The 21,594-nt window shown below is 49.7% G+C and overlaps 1 protein-coding gene across 2 annotated transcripts; it reads left to right on the top strand.

Moving 5' to 3' along the window:
* Positions 1–2,382: 2,382 nt before the first annotated feature.
* Positions 2,383–20,783, top strand: palm2akap2 (PALM2 and AKAP2 fusion). 2 transcript variants are annotated; one of them, XM_067250240.1, is made up of 8 exons: positions 2,383–2,652; positions 10,681–10,761; positions 12,164–12,294; positions 15,955–16,069; positions 16,247–16,268; positions 17,040–17,138; positions 17,580–18,311; positions 20,032–20,783. In XM_067250240.1, the coding sequence occupies exons 1-8, from the start codon at positions 2,392–2,394 to the stop codon at positions 20,457–20,459; spliced, it is 1,869 nt and encodes a 622-aa protein (XP_067106341.1). In that variant the 5' UTR covers positions 2,383–2,391; the 3' UTR covers positions 20,460–20,783. The 2 variants fall into 2 exon arrangements, with proteins under 2 accessions (XP_067106341.1, XP_067106342.1); XM_067250241.1 differs by lacking the exon at positions 20,032–20,783 and having other exon boundaries at positions 17,580–20,003.
* Positions 20,784–21,594: the final 811 nt, after the last annotated feature.

The following is a 21,594-nucleotide window of genomic DNA, read 5'->3' as shown; positions in this document are numbered from 1 at the left end:
TCTCTTCCTCCCCCTCTCTCTCCCCCCTCCCATGTGTTTATTTGGTCTCTGGTTCCAAGTTCTCCATCTGGAGGCCATTACTGCAGGCCGGGCGCCGTCATGAGGTCATCGCCTCTCAGGAACAAAGTTGCTTTTGTCTGTGATGTCGACTGGTGACCTAGCAGACGCCAGTGTGTGTGTGTATGGGGGGGGGGGGGAGGGGGAGGTCTACCTATCTGGTACCTTGCCCCCCCCACCCCCCTTCTACAGACAGGTATACCTAGTGCTTGAAAGCCAGGCCTACTGGCTAGTGAGCTTGACATGTTTTTTTTGGCAAAATCATGCTACTGTTCAATGATCAAGAGCAGAGCAGAGCAGAGCAGAGTAGAGTAGAGCAGATGGTGTGTCAGTGATGACATGGCTGTGACATAGAACTTATCACGTCTAGCCACGCTGTCTCAAACGCTGTGTGTTCAACTTTTGTGTCTCTGGTGGTGTGTGTGTTATGTGTGGGTTGTGTTTTGTGTGTGTCCTAAGCGGAGCAGAACTGGGATGCCTGTCTGACGTTCACCGGCAGGCATTTCCTCTACTGCTGACAGTTAACCATCTATAGCCCAGCTGCTAATGAGCCTAGCCTCAGGCTAACCAAACTTAGCCTTCAACCAACCTAGCCGGGCAAGCATCTGACTAAGCTAGCCGAGTTTCTTGCTTACCCAGCCTTGCCTCAGGCTGACTATGCTAGCCTTACTTAACACTTGTTACGATTTTTTCCCTTGCAGTTTCTGTCAGTGCCATAATATGGAGATACAACACAACATGTAGGTTATTTATACACTGCATGGCTTGTAGGCTTCATCAGCTACAGACTCATGCTGTGACTCATCTCACTTCTCTGTTTCTTCTAGAACAACAAACTTCCTTCATATGCCCATCTGTGATCTAGTTAGTTACAGTTGTCAAGTACCCTAGATGTCCTGTCAGGCCAGTTTGCTAGTTCTGTCCAGTACACTAGTTCTGTTTGTCATCTAGTTATATGGTAAAGCCAGCTCCAGTACTATGGTACTCTTCTCTCCTCATGTTATGCTGTAACTTTCTAGTTGGCGCCGAAAATGGCTGCCTAGGTAGGCTCTCCTGCCAAAGTAAATTCCTTGTCTGTGCAAACTTTCATGGCGAATAAAAACCCATTCTGATTCTGATTCTGATTCTGATTCTGATGGTTAAGCCAGCTGCAATGGTGTCTTGAAGCAGGCTCCAGTGCTATGGTAAGGCCAGCTTCAATGCATTCTGTTGAATTCCCCTGAGATTCCCCCTGCAGACTGCTGCCGCTGTTCTCCATATAAGGACTTTTAGGCCACCTCTGCAGAACAGGGAGAGGAGGTGAAGAGAGGGAACAGGGAGAGGTGAGGAGAGGGAACAGGGAGAAGAGGTGAGGAGAGGGAACAGGGAGAAGAGGTGAGGAGAGGGAACAGGGAGAGGAGGTGAGGAGAGGGAACAGGGAGAGGAGGTGAAGAGAGGGAACAGGGAGAGGAGGTGAGGAGAGGGAACAGGGAGAGGTGAAGAGAGGGAACAGGGAGAGGAGGTGAGGAGAGGGAACAGGGAGAGGAGGTGAAGAGAGGGAACAGGGAGAAGAGGTGAAGTGAGGGAACAGGGAGAGGAGGTGAAGCGAGGGAACAGGGAGAGGAGGTGAAGAGAGGGAACAGGGAGAGGAGGTGAGGAGAGGGAACAGGGAGAGGAGGTGAGGAGAGGGAACAGGGAGAGGAGGTGAAGAGAGGGAACAGGGAGAGGTGAAGAGAGGGAACAGGGAGAGGAGGTGAAGAGAGGGAACCTGGAGAGGAGGTGAAGAGGAAGAGTGGTCTCTGTGTCTGGTGTGCATGCGTGCGTGCATGTGTGTGTGCGTGCGTGTTTAAAGGTGAAACGTGGAATCAGGGCAGGGTTCTGCTGACGCTGTGTTCTGCAGTGGTTCAGGCTCTGCTCTAGAATCCACACTGCTGATGTTCTGCATCACTAATCTACCCCAATCGTCCTGTGGGAATCACACACACACATACCTTCTGGTCTACTGTGTCTGAGAACACACACTATAGTCCAGTTCAGCTGCAGAAGCTCCCAGCCTGAGCAGTTCACATGTCAGAGTAAAATATGCCTCCCTCCTGTTCCCTCCATTCTCCCCTCCCCCCCTCTCTCCCCTCCTCCTTCTTCCCCCCTGCTCCCTTCCCTCCACTCCTCTCAGCTGCTCCCCCCCTCTCTTCCTCCTCTCTTCCTCCTCCCTGTTCTCAGCTGCTCTGCACATACATGGCTGTGCCTAAAAGGGAGGGGGGGAGGTGAGAGGGTGTAGGAAGAGAGAGAGAGAGAAAGAGAGAGAGAGAGAGAGCAGACAGGCACACAGGCTTAGTTGAGGCACATGGCCAGTGAATGAGAAAGATTTCAGCACGCGCTCCGCACTTTGACTGGATTACTACAGACCACCCTCATTGCCGGGTCTCTCCTTCGCTCGCACCCTTTCTTCTCTCTCTTGTCTCTCTTCTCCCTCCCTCCTTCCTTCTTTCCCTCCCTCCCTCCCAGACCCAGGCAGACGGGACAGAGTTGTCTCTCCTCCGTGTCTCACCTCTCTCCCCTGTCCCCCACAGAATGGCTGAGGCTCAGCTGCACAAGGAGAGACTGCAAGCCCTGGCGGTAAGTCCCGTTCTTACTGTCTAGCTCTGTGACTCTCTTTCTTTTTCTCTCTCTCTCTCTCTCGGTCTCTCAGTGTCTCTCTTCGTATCTCTCTCGTTCTGTCTCTCTCCTACACACATTTGCTCTCATAGACACTTGCTTGTCTCATAGACGACTCTCTGCCCTCATACCCGCTCAATCACTCTCCCTCACTCTTTCTTTGGATCTGTATCTCATACACACTTATACTATTTGTCTCATATGTCTACATTTCTTTCAGTCACTGCCTCTCTCTTTCTCTCTCTCCTTTGGTGTGTCTCTCTCCCCTTCGTTTCCCGCACTCGCTGTGCTGCCGTTGCTGTGTGTGCCTCTGCTCAGAGGGGAGCTGTTAGCAGGGAACTGTGGAAAACAGGGGAGAAGTTTCCAGATGTGCCGTGAGATTGAGGCGCAACGGTTTTCTAAAAGGGACCAGGAGACTCGTAGCTCCTCAGTCTCTGCTGGTTCGGTTGTGGGTCGGTCAGAATGGAAGCCAGCATAGATGAACCCCTGAACACCTCGAGAATGTCCCAGGGTTCTGACATAAGCACGAAGAACTGCCGTTATACAAGTGACGGACTGAGGGGGACTAAATTTGGCGCCAGCAGGAACCACAGCATGCACACGCACAACACACACACAGGGAGAGAAACACACACACAGCAACACAAACATGAACACACACAGGGACACAAACACACACGCTAGTAGAGTAGAGTGCAGCAACAGATGGAAAACTATTTTGGCCACGTTGTAACATGGCAGCCTTGCCTGGCAAGGATATATATACTGTATGATACCAACATGGTGGGCACACTGTTGACTATGGAGAAGAGGCTGCAGAGAGTAAACACTGTTTGAGTTCCAGTTAGCCAAAGTTCATTCCATTCCATGCTGGCAGGTTGTGTTCCAGAACCTTAACTGTTCCAAAGTGTTCACAAATGGAATGTTAAGAAACAGTGAGTGTTCGCTAATGTTCCAGAACCTTCACTGAAGTTTAGAAAGGTTTTCCCATCTCATGGAATGTTAAATGATGTTCATGAGTCTACACCAATGTTTCTGAATGTTTACTGATGTTAAGTGTTCAGGAACATTCAGCCGTATTCCTCCATGTGCTGATCCAGCTGTGGCTGTTGAAGGAGATGGGGAGGTTCAGATAACACTGCTGTAGTTATCCACAGTCAAGTGGAGGAGACGGGGGGGGGGAGTAGGAGACAAGAAAGGAGACAGGGGAGGAGGTGAGGAGGCAGGAGACATGAAACATGGCAAGTTTGAGGAGACAGCTCTGAATGCATAAAAGATGTAGATCTTATTACTGCTGTGAAATATAGCTGGCTGAGGTGAGCTGTTCTGGAGCAGACTGATGGTGGAATTCCAGGGAAGTGATTAACTTAACTAATGGCCTGTTCCATCTGAGCCACAGAACATAGAATATGGAACTTGGACTTCAGAACTTAGAACAAGGAAGTCAGAACCCAAGGAAAGCAGGTTCTGGAGCCTCGAGCACCGGTCAAGTGCAGCAGGGCACCTGGTATCTGGCACAGACTGGCATGTGACTGGTGATACCCTGAGATCCAGTTATGTTGAGCCATCAAACACAGACCCAAAGAATTGAGCTGGACTGCACAGTTGTATTACACTCACACAGGCCTCTGTTCCCCAGCCAGCAGATTCCAGCAGAATTATAGCTGCCATATTTACATTAGGGAAACCAAGGACACCCTTCCAGAGAGGCCTGGGCTGCCAGAGTAGCAAATGAGCCAAACTAAATGTACTCACTGGACACTTGGACATTGTAAGATATTTGATTGTTCTGCACCATATTACACCGGTCTCCTCTCCTAGTTCCCTTCCCTCATAGGCCCCGCCCCCTGCTGAAACTGAAAATTAAGCAACAGTAAATGAGGAAGCACCCCGAGACATTATAACTTCCCATTCAAAGCCCAGAACAACAGCATGAGGCACGTGTGTCAGACCACTTTGTTTCCCTTGATGTGTCCTTGGCTATCAGTGATTTCACACACAGGAACCAGGAAGTCACACCCATGGAACATGAATGAGTACGAGGATGATTCCAGATTGATCGAGTCATTGTGCCTGAGCTCTCAGCCAGACAGCAGTCAGACCCTCTGGGACAGCTGAAGCGGGAGATGATGTCATTAGGTTTGAGAGCGATGCACCACCCTGCAAGGGGTCCTCCAACATCGGACCCCTCTGCACACGCACACACACTGCAGCCCTCCACTCCCCTCCACTCTCCAACAGGCTAATTACAACATCAATAATGGAACGTTATGGTTTCCATCTTCATCACCCTCATCATAAATAATGCAGCTTTTTGTGTGGGTTGCTAGTAGAAGTTAGCATCACTTAGCAGCAATAGCATCAGCAGGAGTTAGCATAAATTAGCAGGGCTGATAGCCACTAGCATTACTTAGCAGCAATAAGCACAGTTTGAAGATGGAGGTTAATGTCATTAATGTCTTTACTGTCATTTAGACTCTTCCACAGATTTCACATGCAGACTGGAAACTACTGGATCAGTGTTCCCATAACCTTTTGACCTTGATTCTCATCCTGTTCTGAGTTAGTCCTTGGTGATGTCAGCCTCTATCCTGGGGTAGTTGTATTCTCTACCCTGGGGTAGTTGTATTCTCTATCCTGGGTTAGTTGTAATTACCTATCTTGGTTGAATATACGTGTAGCTCAATGATAGAGCATTTGGTTGCAGATCAAGAGGTTGCAGATTCAAATCACAGTGAATGCTAAATGATAGAATTATTAATATTTAATAATACTATTCTTGTTCTCTATCCTGTGTTGGCTGTGCTCTCTGTCCTGGGTTAGTTATAGTTTCTATTCTGTGTTGCTATTGAGTGAAAGCATCCTCTGTCTTGAGTCAGTTTGAACCCTCCCCCTGTGCTGATAGGTTTTCTGAGTTGAGCCAGGTTTGTAAACATCTTCTCCCGGCCAGACCAGCTCTAAATGTTCTCGATTACCCAGGTTATTTACATGAATTGAATGATCCTTTCCGGCTGCCAGGCATGCTGGTGTTCCATGGAGATCCAGTGATTGTCCTGCCTAGGCATAGGAACCTGGTAACCCCACCAGTCCACAGTCACAGAGAGACTAATTGGTGGGATTAGTAAACGGTTTGGATGTCATCTTGTTAAATCCAGACATGTAATTACCATATAATTAGCACATAATCACAGAGCAGCGTGTTCCCAGGTTTCCCATGATGCACTACTGGAGCTATCTGGAGAATCTGCAGCAGTTCTGCAGTTGGCCCGGTGGTCAGTACTGTTGGTGATTTTGTGAATCTGGACCAAACCCAGGATTAGCTGGTGCAGAATAACAGGGTTTGATACAAGCCTGGACTGGGCTACCACTGTGTATCAGGAGGGGAGAGAAAGATTATGCGTATGTGTGCATAGGTGTGTACGTGCGTGTGTGTGTGTGTTTGAACAGAACATACAGGCTTGTTTGCACAGATGACCTCAGTGCTCATCCCCCTCTCTCCTCCCTCACCCTCCACGCACCCTCTCTCTTCACATTCACATTTACATTTATGCATTTAGCAGACGCTTTTATCCAAAGCGACTTCCAAGAGAGAACTTTACAAAAGAGCATAGGTCACTGATCATAACAACGAGATAGCCCCAAACATTGCGGGTACCAAAACATGAAGAATACATTGTGAAAAACTAAATAAGTCTCAAAGGGAAGAACCATAAGAGCATGTAGTTGAACAAGTTACAGTTAAACAATTAAACAACATGAACCTCAACAAGTGCAAGGGTGTACCTGTGGAAAAAAGCAAGCAACAAAAATTATACCGCAAGTACAAAAGTTTTAAGTCAGTTACAACTAAGCAACAAGAGCAACAAGTCTCTCAATAAAAGTCATTGTGATCCTGGAGGAAACATCAGGTCCAGCCAATCATTCCTAAGTGCCGTTGTACTCCCGGAACAAGTGCGTCTTGAGCCTTTTCTTGAAGGTGTGGAGACAGTCAGTGTCTCTGATGGAGGTGGGGAGTTGATTCCACCACTGGGGGGCCAGACAGGAGAAGAGCTTGTGTTGGGACCGGGCGCTCTTGAGCGGTGGGACCACCAGACGGTGGCGCCCCATAGGTGGCAGGTGGGGGCGTAAGGCTGGAGCATAGACTTGATGTAGTCGGGTGCAGTCCTGTTCACCGCTCGTAAGGTCAGTACCAGGGTCTTGAATCCGACACGGGCCGTGATGGGAAGCCAGTGGAGGGAGATGAGGAGCGGGGTAACATGGGAGCGTCTGGGTAGATTGAAGACCAGGCGGGCTGCCGCCAGATTGATCCTGTCTTGGCTGCAGTATGAACTAGCTGCAGGGCTGGGCCTGTAGTGGAAGGCATACAGGTAGGTTGGGTGGAGTTGAGTTGACCAAGGTTGGGCATGAGCTTTGGGGCTGTGGTTGGGTAGGAGATCAGGGTATTGGGACTGGATCAAGGTTGGAGTTTGGGGTTCTGGGGATGGGCTGTTTTGTAAGGTCAAGATATTGGGGCTGAGTTGGAAGGTCGGGGGTGTGGAAGGGTGAGGGTTAGGCGTTATGTTAGGTCTAAGTTTAGCAGCAGCTGTCCTAGCTCCCGCCTCTCCTCTCGGCTGCCTGGCATAGTTTAGGGGGCGGGGTGGGGTGTGGAAGTGGGTGGTGGGGTGTGAGGGGGTTAGGGGGGCAGGAATGCTGGTCAAGTGGACTCTAAACTGGGAACCATACAAACAGTCGTGTGGGAGACAGGAGACAGGAGGGCAGCTGTGTGGTAGAGGAGTGTGGTGGCTAAGCGGTTTGGGAATCGGGCTAGTAATCAGAAGGTTGCAGGTTCAATTCCCGGCTGTGCAAAATTACGTTGTGTCCTTGGGCAAGGCATTTCACCCTACTAGTCTCGGGGGGATGTCCCTTTACTTACTGTAAGTCGCTCTGGATAAAAGCGTCTGCTAAATTACTAAATGTAAATAACTGCCTGAAGGTTTAGCGTTAGCTGAGTTACCCAGATATTGATGTCAGCATTGACATCAATACCTGGGTAAATGACTGGAGCAATCACACAACAACTGACAGAATGGATAACTGAGTGAATGACAGATGATGACTTGGTGAATGACTGGCGCATACCTGTCCATCCGTTAGTTTGTCCACCTGCTTACATGTCTCCACTGGGAGCAAATGAGGAGTGTATATAAAAGTAAACAGCAGTGGTAAACACCGATAGTAAACACAAAGCAGCAGTAAGATGGGGCCTGTGAGGCTGAGAGGAATGCAGCCTGCCCGCTCGTGAAGCTCCTGTCGGCATCCCCAGTTTAACTGGAGCCATATGGAGCCCCTTGTGATGTTCCCCAGGGCTTCTGATCTCCACACAGCCATGCTGAGCATCTCCATACCTGCTGTGGCAGTCGCAGGGACGCCTTAATCACCTCCACACTGGCTAATGAAACTAGCTTTTACTGGCTTCTCTGGACCTCTGTGGGGGTGTGTGTGGGGGTGTGTGTGTGTGTGTGTTTCCAACTCTGGCTCTGACTCAGACTAATCAGAACCAGGGAACAGTGTGTGTGCGTCAGCATGTGTGTGTCAGAATGTGTGTGTGTGTCTAATAATGTGTCTAACATAGGTGTATCTGCCATGAATCAGTCCTACTGAAACTACTGAATGAGCTTCTCTGTCTCCTGACTTTCTTATTACACACACATACATTGCCACACACACGCACACACACACACACACATACTAACACACACACACATACTCACAGGTACAAAAGTGCACACAAATAATCCATGGTATTGCCATGGCCAGTACAGGATGTTTGTGCATGTGAGAGAGACTGAGAGAGAAGAAAAGAGAGGGACAGAGAGAGTGGGGGAGGTTGTGTCATCAGGAATGTGAGCATATTTGTCTCTGGGGGGTGGGGGGGGGGGGTGTTGCTCCTGAGGATGGGACTGTGAACTCTGTAGAGGAACTTCCTGGCCTGCTCTTCAGGAACAGTATTAGATCTAAGATCTCGTAGAGAGAGAGAGGGAGAGAGAGAGAGAGAGAGAGAGAGAGAGAGAGAGAGAGAGAGAGAGAGAGAGAGCAAGAGAGAGAGAGAGAGCAAGAGAGAGAGAGAGCAAGAGAGAGAGAGAGAGAGAGAGAGAGAGAGAGAGAGAGAGAGAGAGAGAGAGAGAGAGAGAGAGGAACCAGCCAGGGTTTAGCCCTAGTGCGTTGTTTCAGTCTTTACAGTATTCTCCCTGGTCTGGCTTGCATAGTAGCTAACATAGGGGCCAGAGGTGTAGGCTTGATGCTGCTAGGGAAGTGTTCTAGTGGTCTGGGTCAAACACAGGAGCTGGTACAGCATGTTCACTCCACGCCAGATTTGCAGTTTGTGTTCTAATCCCCTGTTGGCATGTAGAAGCCGTGTTGTCAGCCGCATTCCTGCATAGTAACATACATGTGAGAGAGGGCCTTGGTGGCCCTCTAGACATCACTATGGACAAGTCTCAGTCTAGGCATCACTATGGACAAATCTCAGTCTAGACATCACTATGGACAAGGATCTGTGCAGTGACGGCTTTGTGTGTACAGCTATGTGAGTGTGTCTGTGTGTGGACAGTTGTCTGCCTGAAGCAGCCCTGTCTGTATGTACTCCCCTCTCCGCTCTCCGCTCACCCTCCTCTCCTTTATTGCTCTCATTCCCCCCTCTCTCTGTGTGGAGACAGCTTGAGCTCGCCTGCTGTATTGGAGCAGGGTGTTGTGGGCGTGATGTCAGGGTCTGAGCATGTGCGTGTGTGGGGGGGGGGGGGGGGGGAGCAGAAGGGAGATGCATGTGGGTGAATGTGTGTTTGAGTGTGTCTATGTGTGATGAGAGGAGAGGATAGAATAGGGGAGAAGAATATTGTACAGAAAGGAGTGTTGACTAATGATTTGTGGAAACCATGTTTCCTTGGCACGAAAGCAATTTATCTACAAAGGTCAAAAATCTTCAAAGAAGTATGTGTGTGTTCATGTGTATGTATCTGTATGTATGTGTGTTTGTTTGTGTGTGTGAATGGACTTTTTTTGTTACCACATGTTCTCCACAGTCACACACATCTGGAAGCCATACTCCCTCTGACCAACAAGGCCATGGGAACTGCTAAGGGTGTGTGTGTGTGTGTGTCTTTGTGTGTGTAAGCATGTGAGAGATGGCTTGCTCTGTAGTTCAGTTCAGTGTATGTATGTGTATGTCTGTGTGTGTGTGTGTGTGTTTGTGTGTGTGTGTGTGTGTGTGTGTGTGCGTGTGTGTGTGTGCGTGTGTGTGCGTGTGTGTGTGTGTGTGTGTGTGTGTAGAACACTGACGTACTTCAAGGGGCTTTCCTCAGTTATATATAGGAATAGGAAGTAACCATGTTCAGTGTTCCCATGGTGATCCATCTGTTTCACATCAGCAGGCTCCATGTAACTCTGGAGCCTAAACATCATCACCCTCTCCTCCTCTCCTCCCCTCATCTGTTTCTGTCCTCTTTTGCCTTATCTCTCTCCTCCCCTCTGCTCTCTCTCCTCTCCTGCCTGCATCCCCTCTCTCTCACACCACCCTCCTCCATCTCTTCCTCTGTTCCTTTCTGCTTTTTCCCAAGGTCCTCTCTGCTGACCCTAACCCTCCCTGCCCTGTGGCCCTTCCCTCCGTCATCAGTGCTCGCTCGCTCTTCTCCCCCTCTCTCTCTCCAATCTCTCCGCTCCCCCATCCCTCCTCATTCTTGAGGCCACGCCCCTTCTCTCCCTCTACATCTCCCCTCATCCCCATCCCTCTGTCCCCCTCGCCCTCCCTCCTCATCCCCGATGCCACGCTCCTTCTCTCCCTTTCCATCTCCCCTCATCCCCCATCCCTCTGTCCCCCTCGCCCTCTATCCTCATCCCCAATGCCACGCCCCTTCTCTCCCTCTCCATCTCCCCTCATCCCCCCTCCCTCTGTCCTTCTCTTCCTCTGAGAAAGTAAACGGTGTTTGTTTGTTTGTTTGTTTGTTTGTTTTTCAGGAGAAGCGGAAGCGCCAAGCAGAGATCGAGGACAAGAGAGGTCAGCTGGAGGACCTGGTGCTTCAGCTGCAACACCTCAAGGTACACACACACCTGACAGTGTGCACGTGTGTGTGTGTGTGTGTGTGTGTGTGTGTGTGTGTGTGTGTGTGTGTGTGTGTGTGTGTGTGTGTGTGTGTGTGTGTGTGTGTGTGTGTGTGTGTGATTGTGTGTGTGTGTGAGTGGATGACAAGAGGTCATGTGTAGCGTTAAGGGTCACATAGGCATAAATATATATATTCATATAGTTGTGTGCTGTGTGTTCTGACAGCAGCCAGGTGAGTCTGCACATCTCTCCACAGCCTTGCACACACACGCACACACATGCAAACACACACACGTAAGATAAGTACTTGGAGGCTGACAGAATGTACAGAAGCAACAGAGGGAGAAAGATTTGAACACAAAGTGTAGCATGCTAAATAGAGAGGTGGAGAGGGAGGAGGAGGGATAGAGAGAGAGAGAGAGAGAGAGAGAGAGAGAGAGAGAGAGAGAGAGAGAGAGAGAGAGAGAGAGAGAGTGGGTGTGAGAGATTCCAGCAGGAAATGGGATGTTTATTTAAGAGTATCGTTTGAGTTTCTTTACCGTGAGTGGATGGAGTACAGAGAGTCACAGAGACTGTTCTCAGAGGAGAGACCAGGTCTACAGAGGCTGTTCTCAGAGGAGAGACCAGGTCGACAGAGGCTGTTCTCAGAGGAGAGACCAGGTCGACAGCTGGATGGCTCACATGGTCACACACTCCCTGTCTGCTGATCACTGACACTTCTCAACAGAGGCACCTTCACTTTTACAACCTCCTTACGCAAATACAGATACCACATTACCACCTATTCTATAAAAGTCCCTAGAATATACGAGTAGAACAGGACCGAATAGAATAGAGCTTCCTTGGGATGGTAAATATGAGTGGTTAGATGGTGTGCAGTGTGTTTTAATAACAGGATCATGTGAGGCCACACCCTGCCTGGCCTGTGTGTCTGGAGCGCATGTACACTGTACACACGTGCACACACACACACACACACGCACACACATGCGCACACACACACGCCCACATATAAGAAAACACACACAGACAAACACACTTGCTCCCCATCCACATTCTAACACCATCTTGTTAAATACTTCATCACATTCCTGCTTCTTTACTAGCCCCTTCGCAAGACACACACTTCTAAAAGCAGCCATAGCTATTTGTGGTGTGTGTCTTCATTTTATTGCTGACAGAACAATCTCAGAATCCCAATTCCAGTATCACATATTTACTTTAATGAAGCACTGTTAAATCGGTAGTTATTTGTGACAAATGCGTGTGAGAGAGGTGTGTGTATGTGAGGTTTGTGTGTGACTTTGTCCTACACTCCAGTCCAAGGCCAGAACAGGTCTATATGTGTGTGTGTGTGAGTGTGTGTATACATGTGTGTGACTCTGTCCTCTGCTCCAGTCGAAGGCCATGCGGGAGCGCTGGCTGCTCCAGGGAACGCCCTCTGGGTCCAAGGATGAGGAGGAAGGCCGGAGGAGACAGCTGCAGCAGGATGAAGACAAGGGGAAGACCCTGGAGGACACCATTCACAGGTACACACACAGGAGAGGGAGGGAGGGAGGGAGTGAAGGAGGGAAGGAGGGAAAGAGGGAGGGAGGAGGATTAATCTGTTTTTATTCTCGGGAGGAGCTTCCTGATTCCCATGATGCATTGTTGTTGCTCAGATGGAGGCTCCATCTGCTGTGACAGGAACATGAGGTCACTGGAAGAGCGGAGAGGGGGGGAAAGGAGAGGAGAGGAGAGGAGAGGAGGGGAGAGGAGATGAGAGGAGAGGAGAGGAGAGGAGGGCAGAGGAGAGGAGAGGAGAGGAGAGGAGAGGAGAGGAGAGGAGAGGAGAGGAGAGGAGAGGAGAGGAGAGGAGAGGAGAGGAGGGAAGATGAGAGGAGAGGAGGGGCTATGGTTTTTGTACACTGGGTTGAATGAAATTTGAAGTCTTGACATCCGTTTCTCCCAACAACACTTGAGTCTCTTCACCAACGCCACACGTCAAGCTCACATAGTAAGACACATACATACACACGCACACGTCACTATGAAAGAAACTCTGTTCCACTCCAACCGTATCACTCGTCAGCAATAACATTTAGACAGCTCTAAAGGCTTCAGTCTGTTTCTATGGAAACACAGCCCCCATTGAAAAGTGAGCTTTGACTGAAGCAGGTCATTCTGCTGATGGGTTAGGGTGTAAGCATGCATGTATGTATGCGTGTGTGTGTGTGTTGGAGTGAGAATGTGGGTGTGTCTGTCTATATTTGCACCCTGACTAACAGAGACACTTAAAAAACAGGACACAACTTTCCACTGCTGATAGTGACTGTCATGGACCAGAGACACACACCCACTTCTGCTCTGGATTCTTACCGTGTGTCTGGTATCTCCTTCAGAATGGTCCAGAATACAGAGCCATATATGGACAGCTCTGCTGAACTTAGTATAGGGTCACCACCAAACAGACAGGCAGGAGAGTCTGGGGTTTATGATGGACGCTTACTTTGGTGTTTATATAAGCAGTCAAACAATATTCAAGTGAGTGAGTGTGTGTGTTTGCCTAATCCCGTGTCATGTTAGGACATCTGTAAAGTCTTTTAGGCCAGGATGTTCCACTGAGCCAAACTTCTCTTGAGGACAAACACACACACACACCAATCGTACATTGGTTGTGATTAGTCAATGTGCTGGTTCCCTGTAGGACAAGATGGCAACTGCCAACAGGTTGCCACGGAGATAATGACATTGCCAGACAGGAAGTAGGAAAGTTAGAATGGAAATTGGGAAGTGGGCAGGGGCCAGCGTGATGTCATCGCCACACAACTTTGACACATAAACACACACACAGACCGTTATGGAAAAAGGAAGTTGTGATTGAAGTACCCACATTCTACCAGTGAGTCAAATTGTATGTCACCCTACTCCGCCAAGCACTTAGAGACTTGCTGTAGAGCTGCAGTTTAACCAGCAGAGGGCATCAGAAACAGGAAGTCAGCACAGATTGCCATCTGGGAGGAGAGAGAGAGTAAGAAGGTAGAGTTTAGAGAGGAGGAGAAAGGAGAGACTCATGGAAGAGGATCAGGATGACAGAGTTGCGGAACAGAGGTGTGTGATGTGTTTCCTTTAGGAAATATAATTTAAAAAAAGGAATTGTGCATTGGAGAGGAGAGGAGATAAGGATGGAATTGATGAATTTGATCAAAATAATGATTATGATAATACAGTACAGCCCCACCCTGCCCCCTTCACACCAGAGAGGTCAGGGGTCACGACACCCAGCAGCCTCAGCTACACCGCCAGCCGCAGGCCTCCAGGCTCCACAACCGAGTCAGATAACAACTTAGACCACCTCCGACTATACAGCTGTGTGTGTGTGTGTGTGTGTGTGTGTGTGTGTGTGCGTGTGTGTGTGTGCGTGTGGTGGGAAGGATCCTGCTGATCATGAAACCTCTATACTCATAACAATGACAGGAAATAGACCAGGGAGGAGGCACAATGCTGCTTCCTGATTGGCTGCCAGCATTCAAAATAACCCAAACCCCGGTCGTCAGGGACAGATGGAATGCATGCGTGCGAGCGTGCATGTGTGTGTGTGTTTGTGTGTAACATTTGTCTGTTTTAATAAAAACTCTTACTCCAAACCTGTTCCTGGGGTCATGGGTGTGTTCCCAGGGTCACAGTGATGTTTCTGCGGTCAGAGTGATGTATTCTGGGTCATAGTGATTTCCTGGAGTCAGAGTGATGTACTCTGGGTCATAGTGATGTTCCTGGAGTCAGAGTGATGTACTCTGGGTCATAGTGATGTTCCTGGAGTCAGAGTGATGTACTCTGGGTCATAGTGATGTTCCTGGAGTCAGAGTGATGTACTCTGGGTCATAGTGATGTTCCTGGAGTCAGAGTGATGTACTCTGGGTCGTAGTGATGTTCCTGGAGTCAGAGTGATGTACTCTAGGTCGTAGTGATGTTCCTGGAGTAAGAGTGATGTACTCTGGGTCGTAGTGATGTTCCTGGAGTCAGAGTGATGTACTCTAGGTCGTAGTGATGTTCCTGGAGTAAGAGTGATGTACTCTAGGTCGTAGTGATGTTCCTGGAGTCAGAGTGATGTACTCTGGGTCGTAGTGATGTTCCTGGAGTCAGAGTGATGTACTCTAGGTCGTAGTGATGTTCCTGGAGTAAGAGTGATGTACTCTAGGTCGTAGTGATGTTCCTGGAGTCAGAGTGATGTATTCTAGGTCGTAGTGATGTTCCTGGAGTCAGAGTGATGTACTCTGGCTCATAGTGATGTTCCTGGAGTCAGAGTGATGTACTCTAGGTCGTAGTGATGTTCCTGGAGTCAGAGTGATGTACTCTGGGTCATAGTGATGTTCCTGGAGTCAGAGTGATGTACTCTGGGTCGTAGTGATGTTCCTGGAGTCAGAGTGAAGTACTCTAGGTCATAGTGATGTTCCTGGAGTCAGAGTGAAGTACTCTAGGTCGTAGTGATGTTCCTGGAGTCAGAGTGATGTACTCTAGGTCGTAGTGATGTTCCTGGAGTCAGAGTGATGTACTCTAGGTTGTAGTGATGTTCCTGGAGTCAGAGTGATGTACTCTGGGTCATAGTGATGTTCCTGGAGTCAGAGTGATGTACTCTGGGTCATAGTGATGTTCCTGGAGTCAGAGTGATGTACTCTGGGTCGTAGTGATGTTCCTGGAGTCAGAGTGAAGTACTCTAGGTCGTAGTGATGTTCCTGGAGTCAGAGTGATGTACTCTAGGTCGTAGTGATGTTCCTGGAGTCAGAGTGATGTACTCTAGGTCGTAGTGATGTTCCTGGAGTCAGAGTGATGTACTCTAGGTCGTAGTGATGTTCCTGGAGTAAGAGTGATGTACTCTAGGTCGTAGTGATGTTTCTGGAGTCAGAGTGATGTACTCTAGGTCGTAGTGATGTTCCTGGAGTCAGAGTGATGTACTCTAGGTCGTAGTGATGTTCCTGGAGTCAGAGTGATGTACTCTGGGTCATAGTGATGTTCCTGGAGTCAGAGTGATGTACTCTGGGTCATAGTGATGTTCCTGGAGTCAGAGTGATGTACTCTAGGTCGTAGTGATGTTCCTGGAGTCAGAGTGATGTACTCTGGGTCGTAGTGATGTTCCTGGAGTCACGGTGATGCTCCTGGGGACATGATGATGTTGACCAACGGAACCTGACCTTCATGTTCTGCCGTTCCAGACTGGAATCGGAGATCGAGCTGCTGGAGAACGAGGAGTCCCAGATCTCTGCTAAGGAACAGGTTCTCCGAGAGCGTCTGAGAGAGACTGAGCGGTCCATTGAAGACCTGCAGAAGGTACTAGAACCTTCGATGTTTGAATATTCTGTCATTGAGATTTAGAGAGAGAAAGCAGCTTCACAGGGGAAGGGGAAATTGTGGTAAATCAATAAAAATTCACTTTTCTCTCTCGGTTTCTCTGCCTCACTCTTTCTCTCCCCTCCCCCGGTCCCTCTCCCTTCATCCTCTTTCCAGAGTCTACAGTACCAGGATGGAGGTAACACCACCTATCTCTATCCACCTGTTATCTAACATGTAGAGGCTCTTCATGGTCACAGAACTCCACAGGCCTCCATGTCCAGTCTGCGTGTGTTTACCCCTACCCCCCCTGCAACCCTCAAACACACCAAACACTGCCACCAATTATTGTGGACCAGAGGGGTCCCCCTGTGTGTGTGTGTGTGTGTGTGTGTGTGTTGGGCCGCTGGCTGCTGGCTGCTTTCCCCCCTGTCTCAGCGAGACTATTGAGCCTCACACACAAGGCCATGACTCTGCAGCATGCCCTGATCCACCTATTCACCAGGAAGCCCTGGCCCCCGGCATGCTTTGTTTGACACTAATGCACTCACACACATGCTCATACGCACACACTTTCACACACACGCTCTCTCTCACACACACTCTAACACACGCTAACACACACACATGCTCATACGCACACACTTTCACACACAACCACACACACACGCTAACACACACACATGCTCATACGCACACACTTTCACACACACACGCTAACACACACACATGCTCATACGCACACACTTTCACACACACACTCTCTCATACACACACACACACGCTAACACACACACATGCGCACACACCGCTTCTGCTGCATAAGCAATGCTCCAGAAGGAGGGGTGTATGTGTGTGTGTGTGTCGACGTGTGTGGCGTGTGTGGCTGCAGCGAGGGAGCGAGGGAGGGAGGGGCCTGCTGTGTGTTGGACTGGTGTGAGACGTCCCCTCTATCCCTGGTTCCTGTCAGATGCGGTACGCGCTGAGAAGCAGAGCCCCAGGACTTCTTTCAGCCCCAGCCTGCCAGACACACACTCCGCTGGGGACAGCCAGCCTCCAAAGAAGCCTGGTAGGTCCTGGGTGGTGAGGGGAGGAGGTGAGGGAGGGGCGGGGGTTTGCTAGTTTTGGACCAAAGCCAGTATAGCTAATGAGATTACCTAGACTAAGGGGCCGCATGGTGATGTCGTACACAGTAGCCAAACAACTACACACATACGCGCGTACGCACTTCACACACATTACCAATACACACAAGCATGTATATCATACACACGCATACGTATCACCTTCTCAGAATGATAGTTTAGCTGTTCTGTGTGTTAGAGGATCTACAGAGTGTGTTCTGTAAAACTGGAACCGTGTTCTGTGCAATGTGTGAATCTGTTGATTCCAGCTGTTGAAGTGTTTGAGTTTTACTCTGTTGACTGTTGTACACCCTTGACTCATTGCTGTTTCCCTGTGTGCATTGACGTGTGTTTATGTCTGTGTGTGTGTGTGTGTGTGTGAGTAGCGATGTTCGCCATGGAGATCAACGTGGAGAAGGACCGTCGGACGGGCGACACACGGATCCTCTCTGCGGAGGCCGTGAGCCCAGACCAGGTGCCGTCCCGCGGCGTCAAGGTGTTCGACGACGGCCGTAAGGTGGTCTACGAGGTACGCTCCGGGGGAGGAACCACACTGGAGAACGGCGTGCAGGCCTGGAGCTCCGCCCAGGTGGACCAGCTGATGCAGCGCGTGGGCCAGCCCACTGCTCGGGGAGAGGGCCAGGTCACCGTCACCCCAGCCAACCCCGAAACCACCGCCCCCTCCATCGCCCCGCCCCCCATCCCCACTGACCACGCCGCCAGGGAACAGACTGTCCAACGGGAGGCGAGGCTGGGAGCCCCGCCCCCTGCGGTGGTGTCCCAGCCAATCAAGAGCGAGCCTCTGGAGGGGGAGGTGCTGGGTGTTCCGACTGCCAGTGTGGAGCAGCCTGTTACCATGGTGTTCCTGGGCTACCAGAGCGTGCAGGAGGACGAGGGGAGGCGTCTGCTGGGCTTCGACGGCACCATCAAGGCGGAGATCGTCCTGATCGACGAGGACGACGAGAAGTCGCTGAGGGAGAAGACCGTGACGGACGTCTCCGCCGTCGACGGCAACGCCGCCGACCTGGTGTCCGGCCGGCCGCTCTCCGACACCACCACGGAACTGTCTTCTGAGGGTTGCGACCCCTCCTCGCCCCTGGATGCCCCGCCCCCTCCAGGTATAGACAAGAAAAAACGCTGCCAGTGCTGCACGGTCATGTGACCTGGTCAGCTGACCTTCTCTCTCCTACCCACAACTCTTTCTGTTTCTGGAGCGCGCTCACTAAGCCCCTCCCTCCCTGGTTACTAACAGAATACCCGCCTCTGGACCTTGGCTACACACACTCTCTCTCTCCTGACCTTTGAACCGATGATGTAACCTCTTTGGCTCACCTTTGACCCCATGACATCACCCCTCTTTCTCCTCTCAGATCCAGTCCTTTCAGAGGACCCCTGGTTACCTAGTTACTGGTCAGATTAGCCAGACAAAGAGGGGTCAGAACAGCACCAGCTGGTCACTAACTAGTTACTTGGGATTAATTGTTGAAGATTCACCCAGAGACAGCAGACAGTAGTCAGGTTCAGGTTGTAATTGATTCAAAGTGCTTCTTACAGGATAGTGGCCTTACTGAACCCCTTGTCCATTCAGACAGATAGACAGACAGACAAACAGAAAGGCAGTTCTGACCTCTGCTCTGACCCCAAAATCCACCCAGACCAGTTAACCACTGACCAGCTCTGTATCTAAACCCCTCCCATGTTCTCGGTGACTCCTCCCACCTCAGGGGTGTTGCCATGGAGCCCTTGTCTTGGTTTTGTGCTTCGTTGATCTTCCTATAGCATTAGAGATTTATTTCAACCAAACTGGTGTATCCTAACTGGATTTGTGTTGTTGTTGTCGTTTTATTTTGCTTTGAATTAACGTCTGTAAAACACAGAGACCCTGAAATCCTTTGCTTTATCTCTCTACCTTTCTCTCGTTCTTCTCTTCTCCTCTCTCTCAATCTAGTTCTCTCTCGTTCTCCCTCTCTCTCACTCTTAGAGGTGTGTGGGCTGTGTCTAGGCCAGTATAAAGACGAGGGTTATCCAGGAGATCCATTTCCTGCCATTATATTAGAACTTCCTGTGCTGGGTTGATGAGAAACACAACTGCCAATGGAATCTCCACTTGACCAGCTCAACACACACATGCACACACACAAACAAATTGCTGCTGAGTGGTGAAGGTCTCAATTTAACTAGGCTCTAGTTTACATGGAGGTTACCATGGTGCTAGGAGTCATGGGCCTGGTTATTATATGTTTTAGGCACATTAATTGTGTTGGAGACAGGAGACAGTCTGCTGCTAGCCTGGACAATCTCCCATTATTACAATGTAGAGTTTCTACAGAACACACATTCTTAACTCGTCAATCAGCCCTGCTGACTTTGTGATTGGCCAACTGTGGGGACAGTCAATTCAGCTGGCTTTTTGATTAGTCAGATGAGGTCCTCTGGCAGCTCCAATTGGTCAGAGGCCCTGTGTGGAACCAGGATGTATAGTAGTATGCTATATAAGAGTGCTAAGCACGTGTATTAAGACAGTAAGTATTTATTAGATCAATAATATATAGACTATGTATCAGTTCATGTAGTATTGGCCCACAACCGCTGTTACCTTTCCATTCACTAACATCCACTGCTTTGCTGTGTGGTCAGCCTCCCTACTAACCCCTCTCTCTCCCCCTCCTCCTCTCCTCTCATCTCCTCTCCTTTCCTCCCACCATCCTCCTTCCCCTCTCCCTTTATCCTCGCCTTTCCTCTCCTCCCATCCCCTCTCCTCCTATCCAATCCTCCTCTCCCCTCACCTCCTCCCCCCCACCCCCGTCTCCCCCGTCTCCCCCACCCCCGTCTCTGCAGCTCAGAGAGGACATCCTCCAGACATCAAGCCATCAAGTTTCCATAGCTACTGCGGTAGCCATCTCATCCTTAGTATGTTTGACCCCGTAAGGCATTTAGAGAAGGCCATACGCAGTAGCACAATGCATCAGTGGTCTAGCATAGCACCAGGCACTATAGGTACCACAGCGGTCACTCCAGAATGTACACAACACTCTGCAATACACACACACACACACACATATGAATATACACATCATCTACAAAGTGCACTCTTAACTGTAACATCAGTAACTCAGAAAGAGTCAATGATGATGATGACGATGATGATGAAGAACTCACTGCATGGCAGACATGGACTCTGTATAGGTCTCCTGGAGATGTCTCTGTCCTCTCACTCTGTCTCTGAGCTGGCCCGCTGCTGTAGGACCTCCAGAAGGACTAGCTAGCGACAGACTGACACACTGCCATACCTACAGTAGACACCAGTAGAGACCAGCTGTGTGGGATCTCAGCCCCCCCCCCGGATGACACCGCAGGGGTCATGTGACAGCTGTCCTCCTCGCCCGCTCTGATCTGCTGTCATTTTTTGTAACTTGAGGTGTACTTTTTTTATTGTTGCCATCCTCTTTTTTTCCTTTTATATGATTCATCCCCTCGCTGTACTTCTCCCTCACGCCCTCACTCCTCCCCCTCTTTCTCCGGTCACCAGTGCCAGGCCTTCTGTACGCTCCTCCTGGTCAATAAAGGACAGTCTCACTGTGCTGACCCTCCTGTGTCTCTGCTTCAGTTCTTTCTCTCTAACGCACTCTCCTCTGCCTGGGCACACTGCATTCCTGCACTGGCACTAACCACACACACACACACACTCACACACACACATGCATGCATCCTTCATACATGCACATTCCCACACTCACTCACATAGACTAATACACACGTCCTCATTAGTCCAACTTGTTTCTTTCAGTACTCCTGCCTCTACTACTATGGCTGCTTCCATCCATGCCCTAACCCAGAACCATCCAGAACCATCCAAACCAACTCTGAATCATCCAGAACCACCTTAAGAACACTCTGAACCACACAGAAAACACAAGGGACCACCCCAAATCATGCACAGACAAACGGAACAACCCAGAACCATTAAGAACTACATATATCCACATCGAAACATGCAGAACCACCTCACAAACACACAGACTTACCTAGACCTACCAAGAATGACCCCAAACCACTCAGTGACATCTAGAAAACATTTGAAAGATTAACCGAGGAACATGAAGGTCCAGAACCAAAAAGACCAGGTCCAGAATCCCTCAGCCCCAAGCCCAGCCAGACCCCCCTGAAGAATACCAGCAACCGGAGAGAGCAGAGAAAAAACTGTAGACACAGTAGAATCCATCATTACAATCACTTGGTGTAATCACTCAATAGAATTACAGTGTAAATGGGCTTTATCAGTCTGGAGGGTCATGCCACAGACAAAGCAGAGATAATGACTAACTCAGGCACTTGGAAGGGGGACTGTTGCTTCCAAAATGTACCAAAAAAAGCCAATTGAAAGACATTGAGTATATAGAG

The sequence above is a fragment of the Osmerus mordax genome, chromosome 14, assembly GCF_038355195.1.
Source record: "Osmerus mordax isolate fOsmMor3 chromosome 14, fOsmMor3.pri, whole genome shotgun sequence".
NCBI classification, from domain to species: Eukaryota; Metazoa; Chordata; class Actinopteri; order Osmeriformes; family Osmeridae; genus Osmerus; species Osmerus mordax.
Note: the sequence above shows the minus strand (reverse complement) of the source record. Positions and strands in the feature narration are given on the sequence as shown.

Excerpts from the sequence above, each read along its gene's own strand:
- palm2akap2 (XM_067250240.1), top strand. The coding sequence starts at position 2,392 with ATGAGAAAGATTTCAGCACGCGCTCCGCACTTTGACTGGATTACTACA. Across the intron at positions 2,653-10,680 it reads AGAGACTGCAAGCCCTGGCG|GAGAAGCGGAAGCGCCAAGC; the intron begins GTAAGTCCCGTT and ends TTTGTTTTTCAG. Across the intron at positions 16,070-16,246 it reads CCATTGAAGACCTGCAGAAG|AGTCTACAGTACCAGGATGG; the intron begins GTACTAGAACCT and ends TCCTCTTTCCAG.